The following is an 18,024-nucleotide window of genomic DNA, read 5'->3' on the forward strand; positions in this document are numbered from 1 at the left end:
TTTACCTCATCCCTAGCCTCAGGGGGGTGCTTAGGGCTGTCAGCCAGCAGCTCTGGATTAGGGCACCTGGCTGTCCTCCCATTGTATTTTTCTGACTGCCTCGCCCACCTATCCTCTGTCCATGGTGCTGACCAAGCCAGCAGGGAGCAGGTCCCCAGAGGGTGCTGCTGAGCTTTGGGCACCGACCGAGGCTCCTCTGCTGAGGGGTCCCAGGTGAGTCGCTGCCCCTGGTTCTACGTCATCTGCTGTCCTTTTCAGCACCATCCCCCCGCCCCACCCCAGGCCGGCTCCATGCAGATGCATTCCAGAGTCACCAGTCTCAGGGTCCTCTGTTGTAGGATGGAGATTACTGTACCTTCTGTACGCATTCATATTTATTGTGTGAAATAAAGTATAGAATCTAAAGTAAATGAGGACTTTGATTTGCATTTTCCTGATGATTACTGATGTTGAGCACTTCTTAGCCATTTTTATATCTTTTTTAAAAGATAAATGTCTATTCCGGTTCTTTGCTTGTTTTTAAATCAGGTTATTAGATTTTGGTGAGTTGTTTCTCTTTTTTTCTGTTCAGTTGTGTGGATTTCTTATGTATTTTGATATTAATCCCTTATGAGATATATTGTTAGCAAATATTTTCTCCGAGTTCATAAGCTTCTTTTTAATTTCATTGATTGGTTTCTCCTGTGCAGAAGCTTTAGGGTTAGATGTACTCCTACTTGTGTTTTTGATTTTTGTTGCTTGTGCTTTTAATGTCATATTTAATAAATTATTATCTGAACCAATGTCAAGGAGTTTTGCCCTATGTATTCTTCTAGGAATTTTACAGTTTCTGATTAAATAACAATGGGATATCACCTCCCATCTCTTAGGACGGCTGTTATAAAAAGGACAAGATATAACAAGTGTTGGTGATGGTGTGGAGAGAAGGGAATCTCTGTACACTGCTGATTGAAATGTAAGCTAGTACAGCCATTATGGAAAACAGTATGAAGGTTCCTGAAAATCTAAAAGTAGAATTACCATATGGCTCAGCAACCCCTCTTATAAATTATGTATCGACAGGAAATGAAATCAGCATCTTGTAGAGATATCTGCACTCCCCTCTTCTCCGTGCCCCACCGCAGCATCGTTCCCAACAGCCAAGCCATGGGATCACGTTACTGTGCATTGATGGACAAGTGGAGAAAAAAAATGGGGAGGTGTTTGTGTGTGTGTGTGTGTGTGTGTGTGTGTGTAATACATTATATAATATTTTTCAGCTTTTAAAAAGGAGAAGATACTGCCATTTGTGATAACATAAGTGATCCTGGAGGATATTAAGCTAAGTGAAATAGCTTAGGGAGAGAGGAAAATACTGCATAATTTCTGTTATATATGAAATCTTTAAAAAGATTAAATACATAGATACAGGATAGAATGATAACTAGGGGGAGAAAAAACACAAGTCAACGTTTCAGTTTATAAAATAAATGAATCTAGAGGACTAAAGTACAGTTTAAAGGTTATAGTTACTATTTTTATATGATATACTGGTAATTTTTTAACAGGGTAAACTTTAGGTGCTTTGACACCAAAAGGAAACTACACGAGTTCATGCATATGTTAAATTGTTTTACTGTAGTCATCATTGATATGCGTATATATATAATTATGGGCTCATTAAATTTAAATATTATAAATAGGTAACAAAGAATAAAATTAATTAGAAAACTGTGTCATTAAACTTGATTTTGCCTAAATGACAAACTAAAACTACCTCCTAAATATTACTATTTGAACATCACATAAACTTCATATATTGGAAATATGTTTGAAGGAAAGGAATTATAGATTTTAATAAACACAAAATGACACAGTAAATGCAAAACAGTAAAAAGAGATGAAAATTGGATTAATCAGAGTGATTAATGCTTAGATATAATTAATGATATGTTAGGTGCAATTTCAAACCATTTACACATAGATTTAATACCAAAGAGTTTAATGTATACACAGAGATTAATTAAATGAAAAATTGATACATTTACAATGACATTAATTGATATTAAAATGATCATGGAAATCAACTGTCTGGTATAGAAAAAATAAAGAGTGTTAAGTATTAGAAAGTTTGAAACTTTATTAGAAAGTTAATTAAGTGGAAAAGGGATAAGCATTTTTGAGCACTAAAAAAGAGGATGGACATAATTTTCCAATACCAAGAAAATCATTTACTATTGCAAGGTTTTAAACCTAAATTAGTGTCTTTAACTTCACAAAGTCACAAATCCTATAAGCAGTATTTCTTGAACACTGTAAAATGACAATAAAAATTACAGTGTAACCAACAAGTAATGTGTAGCCACATGCAAATTTCCTTTCAGATTTATTATTTTTTAATTATTATTATTGTTTTTTTGAGATGAAGTCTTGCTCTGTTGCCCAGGCTGGAGTGCAGTGGCACGATCTCAGCTCACTGCAAGCTTCACTTCCCAGGTTCACACCATTCTCCTGCCTCAGCCTCTAGAGTAGCTGGGACTACAGACGCCCGCCACCACGCCCGGATAATTTTTTGTATTTTTAGTGGAGACAGGGTTTCACCGTGTTAGCCAGATGGTCTCGATCTCCTGACCTTGTGATCCACCCGCCTAGGCCTCCCAAAGTGCTGGGATTATAGGCGCGAGCCACCGAGCCCAGCCCCTATTTTTTACTTTTATGTGAATTTTTTATTTCAGTAGGTTTTTGGGGAAGAGGTTGTGTTTGGTTACAGGGATAAGTTTTTTCGTGGTGATTTCTGAGATTTTGTGCACCCATCACCTGAGCAGTGTACACTGTACTCAATGGGTAGTCTTTTATCCCGAAAATTGTTTTAAATGACATCTAGGTTAAATGGAAAATTCAAACTGAGATTACTTTTACAGCACCAGAGAAATGCTAAGGAGGAAGCTTTGTAACTGAAACCAAAAGACCTGAATTTATATATTTAACTCTACTAATTAAGTTTCTTAATTTTATAGAAAAACAGCAATTCTGCCCACGTGCAGGAGTTATGCATTAAAGTGGAGCATGATCACTTCAGACATTTGTCCAAAACATAAAAATTCTTCCAAGTATTAAGAAAATATTTATACTTCACAGATAATGTTAGTGTATAATACATGGGCATTGAGATGTTTTAAATGAGAAAAATTGCAATTTCTCACGGGGCACTGTTCTACACAAAATATTTATGTAACATTTTTTACTCATATATGCATGTGGACATTTGCTGTTTTAGTACAGAATAACATATTCTCAAAGGTCACTTAATGTAGTAAATTAAAAATATTTAAAGTTTACAAGAATTCTAAAACTGCCCAGCAGAGCTGGTAGAAAAATATGGGAACTTCCCAGGACCAGAAGTGAATCAAGAGGCAAATTCATAGGAGTTACGATAGCAAGAAGTTAGAACTGCCTTCAGGTACAGCTCTGATTGCAGGGCTGATTACAAAGACCTCAAGCCTGTGAGGATCGTCCACTCTGCCCCTTGGAATAAACAGAGAAAATTACTAAATGGGGCCATCCCAAATGTGAGATCTCTATAATTGTAAGTAATGAAGCACACAAAATAAGCTACCCAAAAAAGGGAAAGAAGAAATTATACATCACATAAACTTCACAGATTGGAAACATATTTAAAATAATTCAGTAACACAAATGGGGAAATTGAATATCAAAATAATTTTGAAAACACATGAAGTTCTAAAGCGGGCACTGGGGGCAGTGGCTCATGCCTGTACTCCCAGCACTTTGCGGGGGCCAAGGCAGGAGGATCACTTGCGGCCGGGAGTTTGAGACCAGCCTGGGCAACAAAGCAAAAGCTGTCTCTACAATAAATAGATAAGAAAAAATGATCCAGGCACAGTGGCATGTGCTTGTAGTGTCAGCTACTGGGGAGGTGGAGGTGAGAGGGTCTCTTGAGACCAGGAATTTGAGGTTGCAGTGAGCTATGACCACCACTGAACTCAAGCCTGGGTGACAGATTCTTCTCAAATACACACAGACGTGCACACACACACACACACACACACACTAAGCAGGCATGTTTTACAAAGACTCAAATAGAAATTGAACAACTGAAACTTAAATAAACTTAATATACAATGTATGGTTTAATTATTAAATTAGGCCAAGTTAATAACAGGATTAATGAACTAGAATACTGAAATGAAGAAATAAACGAACTACAGAAAAACAAAATGATCACAATACTAATATGATTATACATGTACAAAGAATAAAATGAGATGAAATCAAACACATAGGTTTCACTAGCTTACATACAAGTAACAAATCATACTAATAAATATTTATAAATTTCTGAAACTGAATATCAGGAACTCTTGAATGCAGAAGTGTATTGTGATTAAAAGTGACCACCAACAAAAAAATACTCAACAGAAATAAAAGTCAAACTGCATAACACCAAAAAAAAGAAAGAAATCTTTAAAGCCTTGAGAGAGAAAAGAAGAGAGAACCAACGAAGGTGAGAGCAAAGTCTCCACAGCCTGTGTTCAGCCAGAAAACAGAGAAATAAGTAAGAGTGCTGAGAGAAGTTACTGTTCAACCAATAATTAGATACTTCACTAACATATTTTGAATAAGTAAGGATGCACTAAATGATTTCCAAAAGTAAATAAATGAGAAATCTTATTACCAATATGAGGTTATTAAGAATATACTTCAAAAAGAAAAAAATTAAAATGAAGTTCAAGAAATCAAAATGAAATGCAAGAAACTGCAAACATACTGGGCTATGAAATCATGGTGGACAATGAACTAAAGGATCCATCAAGTCTTTGGCAGCATCAGTTTCCAAATGATTTACATAAAATAACAGTGTTTGCAATGAAATAAAATATCAAATCCTCTGATACTTGAATAATTTAACTGATGTTAGAATCTCCTTTTCAGATAATTATTTTCATAGAAAAAATTTACAATACTTCTGTCTCATCATTTGCAGAATATCAATTATCCTTTTTTCAGACCTTATTAGCACCAAAGGGCTCACAGTGGCATAGGCACTGGTCACACGCCCCTGGACACCCAGGACGACTGGGTCATATGTTGATATCAGGATTGAGTAGGATGAGAGACTCAAATCCATCTGGTACATGACCACAAAGAAACTCACCAACAGCAAGATGGTCTCTGTGGCCTTTTTCTGGAGAAACTCTTGGGGAGAGTCTGGTGCTGTGAAGGTGCTGGGATCACCACTGATGCCTGCACAAGAGAGTCACCATGTATGCACTGGAGAGCAGCATAATTCCCACAAAGGACACATCTCTGGATAATGAGAGAGTAAGAAAAATAAGGTGGCTGATGATGACTTCCTTGGGGAAATGAGGCAGTATTTATTGAGTGTCAGAAAACTGGTGTGAGTCGTATTGGAAGAAACCACAGTGTAGAAGATTATGTAACTACTGCAGGACAAACTGAAGGACCATAAGAAGACAACAACATGTGAAATGTGATTTGTGAATTTATATTTAAACCTCACGAACCAGGAGGTCCTGGGGCTGATGATGATGGCCTGGAGCATGCTCAGGAGGCAGGTGATGCAGATGGAGAGTCCCTCATCACCCCGCTCACCTAGAAATGCATCTTACACTTGAAGTCATCTTCAAAATGAAGGGACTTAAAAAGGTCTCGAGACACCAAGAACACAGTGGTGAGCAGCATCATGATGTGGACGAGGTCCAAGTGACTGGTGGTCAGGTCAGTGAGCTTGAGATCCAGAAGGAGCGTCATGATACAAGAGAAAAAGAGGAGGATGTTGGTGGAGACTCCAACATCAGCTTGGGCAAAGAAGGCACTTTTGAATGATAACGTTAAGTGGAAACTGTTCATTTTAATGGCAAATAGGAAATATTTTATGTAGCTGAAAAAAACAACCAATAGAACTTCCATCATCAATGTTACTTCAAGTTCAAAATTATCACCGTCATTATCATTTTAAATCCATCCATTCATTTTGATTAATGTTGATCATCACATATAAATTCTTAAACATCCAGCCTGATCATTATATGATCAACCAAATTAACATAGTTGAGCGAACACGCACACATTCACAGTCACCCCTGTAGAGGGCGCACATTATCTCTACTCCTATAGTGCCAAGGACACACTTTTTTAGTAAGCATTTAGTTTTCACTTTTTGCATTCCTTCATTTAGTTTTCACCACCCAGAACTGTGACATGGTGAATCATGGGTGACATGGGTATGAATCATGGGTGTTTGTAGAACTGAAGTAGATTTTGTGCTAATGGAAAAAGCAATCACCAGAAATATTTTGGAAAAAAATAATAATGCATTGAGTGGCTGTCATATCACATCACTCTGACATCATGCTGAATATCACATTCATGCATGCAACGTTTCATGTATCCTATAAAAATTATATAACAGACACATAGCAGAAGGTGTTCTTTTCAGATAGTTTTGTGATAGCAAAACAAAACAAAACAAAAAAAAACTCCCTATTAGCAATTAGTATAATAGGATTAAACGTAGTTTTATTATGGTCCTCTACTAAAATCTTCTTAATGTGAAGTATATTGAAAGTCTTGGGAGCGCGCCGGGCCGGCCCCGCGGTGGGGTCGCTCGGGGACGCACGCGGGTGGACTAGGGGACCGAGCCCAGGCGCCCATGACCCGGGCCGCGACAGCCGAGCCGGGCCGCGTGTCTCCCGCCTCGCCCGCGCGCAGCACGGCGGGCCTGCCGCGCGCCTTCCTGCAGAGCCTGCGCACCCTGTTAGACATCCTGGACGACTGGCAGCGCGGCTGCGTGCACCTGCGAGAGATCCAGTCCCGCTGGGTCGAAGCGCGGGAGCTGCCAAGCGGGGTGCTGGAGGGCCTGAGCCAGGTGACCCCAGCCAGCGGCTACCTAACCTTCCAGCGCTTCGTGGCCGGCCTATGCACCTCGCTGCTGAGAGCCGACGGCAGCACCCCGAACCAGGCGCCGCCGCCGCCGCCGCCGCCATCTCCGCCTCCGCCTCCGCCCCCGCAGCGCCTGGTGTTTGCACCGGCGGACGATCTGCTGACGGTCCTGGAGAGGAAGCCCCTGTCCCTGGGCGTTCGCGCCCCTCTGGCCTGTCCCAGCGGCGCGGGCCGCAGCCGGGAGCAGCTGTACGCTCCCGCCGAGGCGGCGCAGTGCCCCGCGGGGCCCGAGCGGTTCCAGAGCGCTGCGCTGGAACGGAGACCCGGCGCGGACGCAGGTGCAGCGGCCTGCAGCGCCTTGGAGGCGGATTCAGGGGATGCCCGGCGGACCCCTGTGCCCGAGGGGAACACCGGAGGCACACCATCACCAGCGGCGTGGACTGCGGCCTGCTGAAGCAGATGAAGGAGCTGGAGCAGGAGAAGGAGGTGCTGCTGCAGGGTTTGGAGATGATGGCGCAGGGCCGCGATTGGTACCAGCAGCAGCTGCAACAAGTGCAGGAGCGCCAGTGCCGCCTGGGCCAGAGCAGAGCCAGCGCCGACTTTGGGGCCGTGGGGAGCCCTCGCCCACTGGGACGGCTACTGCCCAAGGTACAGGAGGTGGCCCGGTGGCTGGGGGAGCTGCTGGCTGAGGCCTGTGCCTGTCGGGCCCTGCCCACATCCTCCTCCGGGCCCCCTTGCTCTGCCCTGACGTCCACCTCGTCCCCGGGCTGGCAGCAGCAGATCATCCTCATGCTGAAGGAGCAGAACCGACTCCTCACCCAGGAGGTGACCAAGAAGAGTGAGCGCATCACGCAGCTGGAGCAGGAGAAGTCGGCGCTCATTAAGCAGCTATTTGAGGCCCGCGCCCTGAGCCAGCAGGATGGGGGTCCTCTGGACTCCACCTTTATCTTTCCCGTGTGGGCTGAGCCGGCCCCCCCAGGGCCGGCCTGGCACTCAGCCCTTCGAGGGCGGGCGCTTCGTCGCACCCAACCTCTCTGGCTGGAGACCCCCGGCAGGCCCAGGCAGTTCAGGAGTGGGCGCCTTCCTGCCCGCCTTGCCATCCGGGCTCCCCAGGCCTGTCCCCGGCTGGCCCCCACATCGAGCCCTTGACTCGGTTTCGGCTTCCGGTGCTGACATGGGCTGGGGCTCTCTTGAGTCCGCATAGTCCGCAGCTACTACTGCCGCTGTCAGCGGACAGTGGGGGACCCCTCCACGAGTTACCAGATACCTGGTTTCCAGCGGTGCTGCTTTGGGTCCCATCTCCAGGGAAAAGAACTGCTCACGCCAGGCTGCACTTCCACCAAAGGCCAGCAGAGGGCGCGTGGCAGCTCGGATGCGGCGCTGAGGCTGCGCCCGAGACCTGCGGGTCCAAGGGCAGCTTCCCCCACCCCCCGCCCGCCTCAACCAGGGCACCAGGACAAAGTGGCTGTCGCTCGGACGGGAGCAGATGGAGGGGGTGGGGATGGCCTCTAAGCGGGGGATGCCCGCCTGGCAGAGGAGCCCCAGGGATGGCGGTCGGGTTTCAGGTCCCGGCCAAGCAGATCGGGGAGCAAGGTGGGCGAGAGCTGGGCCTGCGTGTGCCTCCCGCAGACCCCGGGGTGATGGCCTTCCTCATCCTGGCCAGGACGCTGCCCCACTTTGAGTCCCACAAAACAGCCTGTGAGCCTGACTCCCTCGGAGGGCCCTGTCCCCAGGAGGGGGGTCAGCCTGGGCCTCCAGACAGTTCCCAGGCACGTCATAGGGAGAGTCTGTCACCCCCGACTCAGGATTCCCAAGGTCTGGGGTCCTGCTCACCCTCCTTTCCTCCCACGCCCAGGCTGACCCCAGGTTTCTATGGGGAGAGGCCACTTCCCTCAGCCAAGGAAAAGGAGAACCCCCAGGGTACAGGAGGAGGCTGGGGCAGGTCCCCTTTGGTGTCACTCCCTGCCCCCCTGCCCAGGCCCTCTCCCGCTGGTGCTAGGATACGCACTGGTGGGGGCCCCCTACTCAGCCCAGCCTGGCGGGCCCCAGTGCCACCAGAACCAGGGGCACGGCAACATCATGGGTGGGTTCTGCAGCCCAGGGCCCCCGATGCACAGTCAGTGTGTGTGGGGCACAGAGCCCCCGATGCGGGGTCAGTGTGTGTTGGGCGCAGGGACCCTGATGAGGGGTCAGTGTGTGGGGGGCGTAGGGCCCCCGATGCAGGGTCAGTGTGTGGGGGAAGCAGGGACCCCTCATGCCCAGGGCACTTTGGTACACTGTCCCACAAGGTACCCTGTCTCAGAGGAGGGGTCCTGGCAGGCAGCGCGGCAACTCTCTTCTGGAACCCAGCTCCATGCTAACCTTCCCACAGCAACCCCACAGAGCCACATCCCCTGCTGCACCCGGGCTGCAGGGGTGTTCCAGGACAGGCCCAAGACAGCCCAGCGTGCAGCTGCCCTCTTACCCTGAGGATGGGAGTGGGCTTTCCAGGGGACATAAAGACGCCAGGCCTGGACCTCCTGGGCGGGAAAGGGAGCGGGTCCTGAAGGCCTGTGCCCCACAGCCCCAGCACCAGGTGGACTGCAGCGCAGTGGGTGGGCCAGCGGCAGCCGGGGAGAAGCCCCCCATCAGCAGGCTGGGGTCTGCCCACTAGGGCCTCCCCATGTCTGCCTTTGAGGGTGCCTGACGTGCGCTAGGGGATCCGGGCATCTTTACAGGACTGGAAGCAGGAGACAGAACAGTGTCTGTCCCGGGGTGATTTCATCAGAAGACCGCCCACGTAGAGCTGGACCCCGCAGCTAAAGCGGAAATGTGAGACAGGCTGGCACCTCCGGAAAAACTGCCTCTCAGCCTTGGTGTTCCATGCAAGGTGAAAAAAAAAATAGGTCCTCCAAGTTTACAGCTTGCAACCAGGCTAGTGTGTGGCCCTACAGACCACGAGGGGAGAATATAAAGTGGCCCCAGCTGGCACTGTCTAGGTGGCTGGCAGAGGCACATGCAGACCCTGCCTGGAGCCCGCCCTAGTAATGCTGCGCGGGTCAGTCTCCTGGCAGGATGTGAGCAGCATCTCTGGCCTCTATCCACGAGATGCCATAGCTTGCGCAGGTACGTACAAGTGCGTGCACACACAGTTGTGACAGCCAGAACTGTCTCAGGATGTGAAAATGTGTCCCTGGGGGCAGAAGTGTCCCTGGTTGAGAATCTGCCCCAGAGGAACACAACCACACCAGGTCTCAGGATTTTGTGTTGATCAAGTTCCAAGGAGAACGACTATCTCGGCCGACCGCGGTGGTTGACGCCTGGAATTCCAGCACTTGAGGCCAGGAGTTCGAGACCAGCCTGGGCAATGTAGTGAGAGACCCCATCTCTACAGAAAAAAAAAAAAAAAAAGAAAGAAAGAGAGAAAAGAAAATGAGATCTCCAGTTTTAAAATTCATAAACACAAGAAAACAATACACTATGAGACCCAGCAGAAACAATAGGTAGACACGGATACTGGAATTATCAGACAGAATATGAAGTAACATATTTTTATATATCTAAAGGAATAAAAGATATTTCTGGAATCATGAAAAAAATTCTTGTTTTATCACATGATCATTCAAACCATCCTTAAGTATTAGAAATGTACTACAGCATTTCCAAACTTAAGCCCAAAGTAGTATAATTACATCACTCTGAATTGGTGCAGATTTGTAGTGTCTTAAAATGTAAAGGTTTGCATAAATGCATAAAATAATTTGTACTAATTTTTTAAAATGGAAAATAAACAAAATTCAAATTCAAATATGATTACATAATTTATTATTATTATTATACTTTAAGTTCTAGGGTGCATGTGCACAACCTGCAGGTTTGTTACATATGTATACATGTGCCATGTTGGTGTGCTGCACCCGTTAACTTGTCATTTAGCATTAGGTATATCTCCTAATGCTATCCCTCCCCCTTACCCCCACCCCACGACAGGGCCCGGTGTGTGATGTTCCCCACCCTGTGTCCAAGCATTCTCATTGTTCAAGTCCCACCTTTGAGTGAGAACATGTGGCGTTTGGTTTTCTGTCCTTGCGATAGTTTGCACAGAATGATGGTTTCTAGCTTGATTACATAATTTCAAATTTTCTTCCACCAATCTATACATTTATATATTCATAATATTAATATTTCATCTAGGAATACCTACTGACTAGTTATAATTCAGTGAGATGTAAGAACAAATCGTGAGAGAATTACAGACATCATCCCACCTGAGTCTTGATCACTCACTGATAATGAAGCTGAGAAACAGACACTCACCCGGCTGAGTCTTGGAGTGAGTCTGTGTGTGAATTGTGGTCCCTGAGCCATGGTTATAAGGAAAGGATACTGTGAGTTCATCTCCCTCAGGCCCATAATTGTCATGTCACCTGTAGAAGCAGGATGGCACTGGCCCTGGGATTGTTAGAAAGGGAGCCACCAAGGAGAAAACTAAATGTACCTAATTCCTGAAAACAGCAGAGTATCCACAGCTGGGTTCTGAAATTTAGAATGAGAGCGCTCATTTTCTTAGGTAACCTTGCACAGGTGAATTGCCTCCTCACAGTCCTCATCAACAAAACAGATGTTAAAGAATAACTTTAACTTCAAACCGTCTTTACATTTTCCTGTCAGATTACCAAATGTTTCCTTACTGAAAAAAAAAACTATGCATACATACAATGGGATGAATGAATATCACAATGTTGCATACAAGAAACCAGATTAAAAAGCATGCATAGTATCTAATTCCATTCATGAAAAAAATCAAAAAGCAAACAAAACTGAGTTTCTGGCTTCAGGTAAGAGTGAAGTAGCTTGTTTAACAAGACTCTCACAGAAAAAATAATACATTTTTGATAAAATATGATATGTAATTATATAGAAATATATTTATATGTAATACGTATGGTATAATACATGGGTGGGTAAGAAGTGAATGAGAATTTCAGCTTTGTCCACTGTAGGGGAGTTAGGGATTCGAGTTGAGTTCAAATTAAGTTTCTTCTAGAAAAATAATAATCCTCAAGAAACATAACAGAATCCAGAGTCTCTATAATTGTCATTTATAGTTTCTAGCACATAGTTTTAAAATTCATGAGATGTGTGAAAAAAGCAGGATAATGTAATTCATACACAAGACTAAAACTAAAACAAGCATCAGAAGCTATCTCCAAGATGTTCAAGGTGTTGTAATAAGATGACAAGAATTGGAAAGCAGCTATTATAAATATGGTCATGGAGGTAAAGAAAAATATTCTCATAATGATTGAGCAGATGTGGGATCTCAGCAGAGAAATGGAAATTATAAAAGAACCAAATAGAAATATGATAATAAAAAAGTACTGTTGAGAGGATCAACTGATTAGAAACAGAAGAAATAAACTTAAAGACAAAGCCCTAGAAATTAACCAATCTGAAGACAACGTTTCCGATGAATGATTGAAGAAAAATGAAAAGAGCCTTACAAATTTGTGAGATGACTGAGTCCTACTACACAAGGCCTGCCTTCCCCAGTGTCGAGTCCACAGTGCAGCTGACCTGCTCCTGCCTGAGCATTTCAGCTGTGGCCCGCATTCTTCTGAGAGCCCGGCCCCAGAGGCCAGTGGACCACCCTGGGGCTCCTGCCACAGTCACTACTGCCACTGCTATTGCTGCCACAAGGCCAAGGAGGAATTGTGGAGACCAGGCACTTTCCTGCACCCCAACAGTGGAATCCACCCTGTTTTTGAGGAGGGGAGGTGGCAAGTGGGCCACAGTGTTTCACAGCTGCCAGCCTCCACTGCAGCCACTGAGAGGGGGCCTATGCTCCCCAGCAACAGGCCCATCACATAGCCGCACTGCTCTTGTCTAGGCATTTTGGTTTCAGCTGCGCACTCTTCTGAGGCATTGCAACTGCAAAAAACCAGCCCAGTGCAGAGCTGCCTGACATGGAGTTCCCTCCCCAGCTGCTGGCAGAGCAGTTGACTCTGATGGAAGGGGTGAGCAGCTCTGCTCTTCAGGGCAGGGCAGGGTCAGGCCATGCCTCTGGCACCAGCTATCTCAGACCAGCCATTCCCTGACTAGAGTCTAGTGATCTGGGTCTTATCCCAGCTCCACGTTTCACCAACTGTGTGACCTGGATGAGTTTCTTCACCCACCAGCCTTTCCTGTCCACATGCAGACAGTGGATATAGGACACAAACAGTGCCAACTGCAAAGAGTGACTGGGCACATCAAATGAGATGGGACAGATAGGAAGAAAAGTGGAGGCCTGGCCCATTTGTTGGTGGAGGTGCTCACTGAGGTGCAAGCAGGTCTATAGGTCACCCACCCATCTGCCCAGGAGCCTCACCTGCCTGAGCACTTACTAGGCACCTGATGTACAGGGATTCTATGGCAGACACCCAACACAGCCCTTAGTTGTGGCTCCCACATTATTCTCCCACCTTGCTCCCAAAGTGCGGGGATTATAGGCATGAGCCACCACCCAAGCTTAAATTTTTGTTTCCTTTTTTTTCATTTTATATGCTTTAATTACTTTCTCTTTTTCTTCTGTGTATCTGCTATGGTTTTTTCTTCCCAGTGGTTATCATGAGACTTACATAAAACATCTTGTATCTTAACAATCTTGTTTGAGATGATGACAATTTAACTTCTATGCATAGAAAAACTTTACAAATTGTCTCCTTTTCACACATTTTGTACTATATATGTCACACTTTACAACTGTTTGTGTTGTGTGTCCATTAACAAATTATTGTAGCTATTTTATTTTTAATACTTTTTATAAATCTTACACTAAAGGTCAAAGTGACTTATGCAAAACCACTAGAGTATTAGAGTATTCTAAATTTCACTATGTATTTACTATTTTCAGTGACATTTATACTTTAATATTTTTCATATTATTTGCATTTGATCATATCAATATAAAGACTTCCTTTTAGCATTTCTTGCAGAACAGGTTGAGGTGTGATAAATTCCCTCACCTTCTTTTTTGTCTTGAAATGATGGAATGTCTTGACCTCTATTATTTCTAAAGAACAGCCTTGTTGCATAAACTCTTCTTAATTGTCACTTTTTTTCCTTCTTTCAGCATTTTGAATATATGTTCTCCCAGTTTTCTTACAAAGTTTCTGCTGAAAAATCCACTAATACCATTATAAAGGTTTCCTTCTATGTGAAGAATTTATCTCATGCTGTTTTCAAGGTTTGTGCTTTATCTCTGTATTTTGACAATCACAATGTGTTCAAGGGCAATCTTTATTAGGTTCTTCTTGCTGAAGGTATTTTGAGCTTCATAAAACTTGATGTTCATATTCTTTTCTAGATTTGGAAAGTTTAAAGACATTATATATTTAAATCTCTTTTCCTCTCTCTCCCTTTTTCTGAAATTTCTGAAATATGTATATATTTGTTCACTTTATGATTGGTTACTTTTAAATAACCTGTCTTTGAGTTTGCTGAATTTTTCTTCTTTAGGATTGATTCTCCTGTTAAACATCTCTATTACATTTTTTCAGTTCTGCCACTGTTTATTTCAGTTCCAATTTCTGTATATATTTTTTTACTTGCTCAATCTCTTTATTTAGTGGCACACATAGAATGAATGAATGAGCTCTTAGTTGTGGCATACTTAGTAAGTCTGATCTTGCTTATAGAAATAGGATCTTAATACTTCGTTCTCAGAAAACTTTAAAACCCAAGCCACAGTTTTTCTTTCAAGGATATGGAAAGTATTCCTCATTCAAATCTGATTAATGGTTTTATAAAATATGTACCTCATTTTTATTAGTCATTATCTTCATGCTGGATTCTAATATTCTTTTTGATGTTGATGTGTTCGATGACAGAAACTTATAGAGAGAAAATTCCTTCCTTCTCAGTTTATAAACAAAAATTTTAAAAGCAACATTTTTGATGTGGTAGGAAGACATTTATATGACATATGCAGCAACTACCTTAAACTGGCAAAAATAACAAAAGAAAAAATTGTTATTTATCCTTTAAATAATGAGTCTCTATTTGCTACAAATCTACAAATATTTTAAATATATTTCCTTCTACTGCAATAAAAATTAAGATAACCTTCTGTTTAACAGCTTTTGAAGATGTTAATTTTATAAGGAAATAAAAAAGATTGACTTGCCTCCTGAATGTGCAGTGATAAACTGAACCCTAATTTCCCTCCCTCAAGAACATAAAAATGATGTAAACTGTATCAAAGTATGTAACAAGTTAATATTAAAAATAATTCTTCATATGGTCTTTTGTAATCAATGTAAAAAGAATGTAAAAATGTGTTTTTGCTTGAAGATTTAGTGACTGTCCAAGGAATCACAATTTTTTAGCTTTTATATCACGAGTACTATACTATGTGAAAATACTATAGTGCTTCATATAAAAAAGCACAGTGATAAAATTCCACATGTGGCTGGGCACAGTGGCTCAAGCCTGTAATCCCAGCACTTTGGGAGGCTGAAACAGGTGGATCACCTGAGGTCAGGAGTTTGAGATCAGCCTGACCAACATGGTGAAACCCCGTCTCTACTAAAAATACAAAAATTAGCCGGGCATGGTGGCAGGTGCTTGTAATCCCAGCTACTTGGGAGGCTGAGGCAGGAGGATCACTTTAACCCGGGAGGTGGAGCTTGCAGTGAGCCGAGATCGCGCCACTGCACTTCAGCCTGGGTGACAGAGCAAGACTCCGTCTCAAAACAAACAAACAAACAAACAAAAAACCATATAAACAAATTATCTCATTGTTTTGACTTTAGATTATTCTCTATATTAAACATTCTTGATTAATGTAAAGTTTGAAAATGTTAGTGCCTTTGTACTTTATCGTGGAAATTCTCTGATGTTTATTTAGACTTGATTTTTGAATACTTCTTCACATTTATTGCATTTGAAAAGTTTCCCTAGGAAGAATTCTCTATGAATTCTGGTTATTTCTAAGGTTTATATTTTAGGTCAAACTCTTTCTACATCCATTACATGTACAGTATTTCTCTAGTATGAATTATCTGATGTTGAGTAAAGTGTGAACTATAGTTAAAGGCAAAAGAGCACATAGAAAGCAAATGTTTTATTCATTAAGATAAATTAATAATCTGTTTTCTATTTTAAAGAGAGTGTGAAGGATTTTTTTTTAGCTAGTCATCATCCTTTATTTATTTTTATTTATTTATTTTTTTGAGATGGAGTTTCACTCTTGTTGCCCAGGCTGGAGGGCAATGGTGTAATCTCGGCTCACCGCAATCTCTGCCTCCTGGATTCAAGCGATTCTCCTGCCTCAGCCTTCTGGGTAGCTGGGATTACAGGCATGCACCACCATGTCTGGCTGATTTTGTATTTTTAGTAGATATGGGGTTTCTCCATGTTGGTCAGGCTGGTCTCGAACTCCCGACCTTAGGTGATCTGCCCGTCTTGGCTTCCCAAAGTGCTGGGATTACAGACATGAGCCACCGCGCCCGGCTGTCGTCATCCTTTATATAGACAGATGAGGGGTCCCTGGGTGCTGGAAAAGGAGTCTCATGCCCACTTAGATATCCAAGAAGGTTCTGGTTGGAATTCTTTCATTTAACACGGAAATACTAAGCACTTAACTTTGTGTAGTTACTTTTCTAGAACCTTGGCATAATTCAACGACTACAGCATTTAGATCTCTGGGCCTCAATTCTATTCAACGAGTTAGACACTCCTTCAAAGTAGACAGACATCATAGCAGGTCATGTCCACAGAATGTGGGATAAGATGCCCAATGGCCTCTTCTAGGTAGGGAGGCAGTCTCTCAGATTCTGACCAAGATGACAGATCCCAGGACTAACTATAACGTGGGTGGAATGTGAGTTCATAATAAGTGCCTCCTGTACCCCAAATATATGGGGGAAATACAAACAACATGGTTAGGAAGAGGCCGAAAGAACCCTGGGCCTCGTGCATCTTATGATTCCCATGAGAAGGCTGGAGTCTGGGTGTTCTGCAGAATAAAAGGAGTCAAAGAGGATGCAGATGGGCCTCAGACCCCCTACCAAGAAGAGAGGAGGCTGGAGCTCCCAGCCAGCCCTTCACAGACCCATCCCCATCACAGTCACATCCCAGCTCTGCCTGTCCCCCTCTATCCCACATCTAGGGGGCCCAGAACTGGAGTTATGATGAGCAGCCTGCCTCTCATAACCCTCCTTCTGTGGGTGTCATACACAGGCCTGGCAGGGAGCATGCCTGCCGGTAGTTGAGGGCACTAGTTGAAGACGCTAAGGTCCCCTCCCCGCCTTGGGCACCTCGGCCTGCGTCATTGCGCTCTGCCTGGCTGCGGCCGCTGTGGCCGACACCTCCCCGGAGCTCCTGGAGAGCGAGGCGAAGAAAGACTCAGCTGGCACAAGGCAAAGGTTCAGTGGGTTGAGGGTTCGAGGACACGGAACGGGTGCCTGGGTGGAAAGCGGTCACCAGGTGTGAGTGTCACCGTGGGGCCAGTGCCCAGTTTTGCTGCCCCTGCTTCCTGAAGATCGCAGCTGGAGCCACCTGGGCACAGCGTTTGATGTGGCACCTGCAGTGGCCAAAGTGACACCCAACCGTGAGGACGCTGCAGGGAGTCGGCACGGAAACGTCTGTCCCCTCTGTCCCAAGGTCCCAGTTCCTGGCCAGCTTTGACCAAAGTGAGAGGCTGGACTTTGGAGTGTGGGTATGAGTGCATGAGCTCATGTCCAGCCCCCTAGTGCTGGGCACGACAAGGTGACACCCTCTAGCGTCACCACTGCCCCCACCCTGCTTTCATACCTGGTGGGCTAATAGGGGTGCTGGCAGATGTCCCAGGGCTGTGGGTCCGCTGGCTGTCAAGGTCAGGAAGAACGTGGTGGCTCTTCTAGAAGGGTTTGTGGGGCCAGCAGGGGGAAGGGTGCGCCCATCCCAACCTGCAGGCATAACACGGTCCCCGAGGTGCAGCACCTACAGTCCCCAGCCGAGCCGGGCTAAGTGCTGTGCATGCCACCTGCTCCTTACATGTGCCCCAGGCTCCACGCAGTAAGCTGAGAGCAGTGGCTTGGTGGGTGGCTGCCAGGCACCTGCCCACTTGGGACAGCCATTCTAGGGGGACTGAGGCTTCCTCATCCCTAGCCTGGCAGC

The 18,024-nt window shown here is 44.7% G+C and overlaps 1 protein-coding gene and 1 pseudogene across 1 annotated transcript; one reads left to right on the plus strand and one right to left on the minus strand.

Annotated features, from left to right (window-relative positions):
- PANTROV1R-PS228 (vomeronasal 1 receptor panTroV1R-ps228 pseudogene) lies at window positions 4,943-5,871 on the minus strand (annotated as a pseudogene).
- Window positions 6,674-8,052, plus strand: LOC741726 (suppressor APC domain-containing protein 2-like). Its single transcript, XM_054687258.2, is given in 2 exon segments — window positions 6,674-7,295; window positions 7,298-8,052. Coding segments are annotated over 2 exon segments (1,377 nt in total).
- The last annotated feature ends 9,972 nt before the right edge of the window (window positions 8,053-18,024 follow it).

The sequence above is a fragment of the Pan troglodytes genome, chromosome 6, assembly GCF_028858775.2.
Source record: "Pan troglodytes isolate AG18354 chromosome 6, NHGRI_mPanTro3-v2.0_pri, whole genome shotgun sequence".
NCBI lineage: Eukaryota > Metazoa > Chordata > Mammalia > Primates > Hominidae > Pan > Pan troglodytes.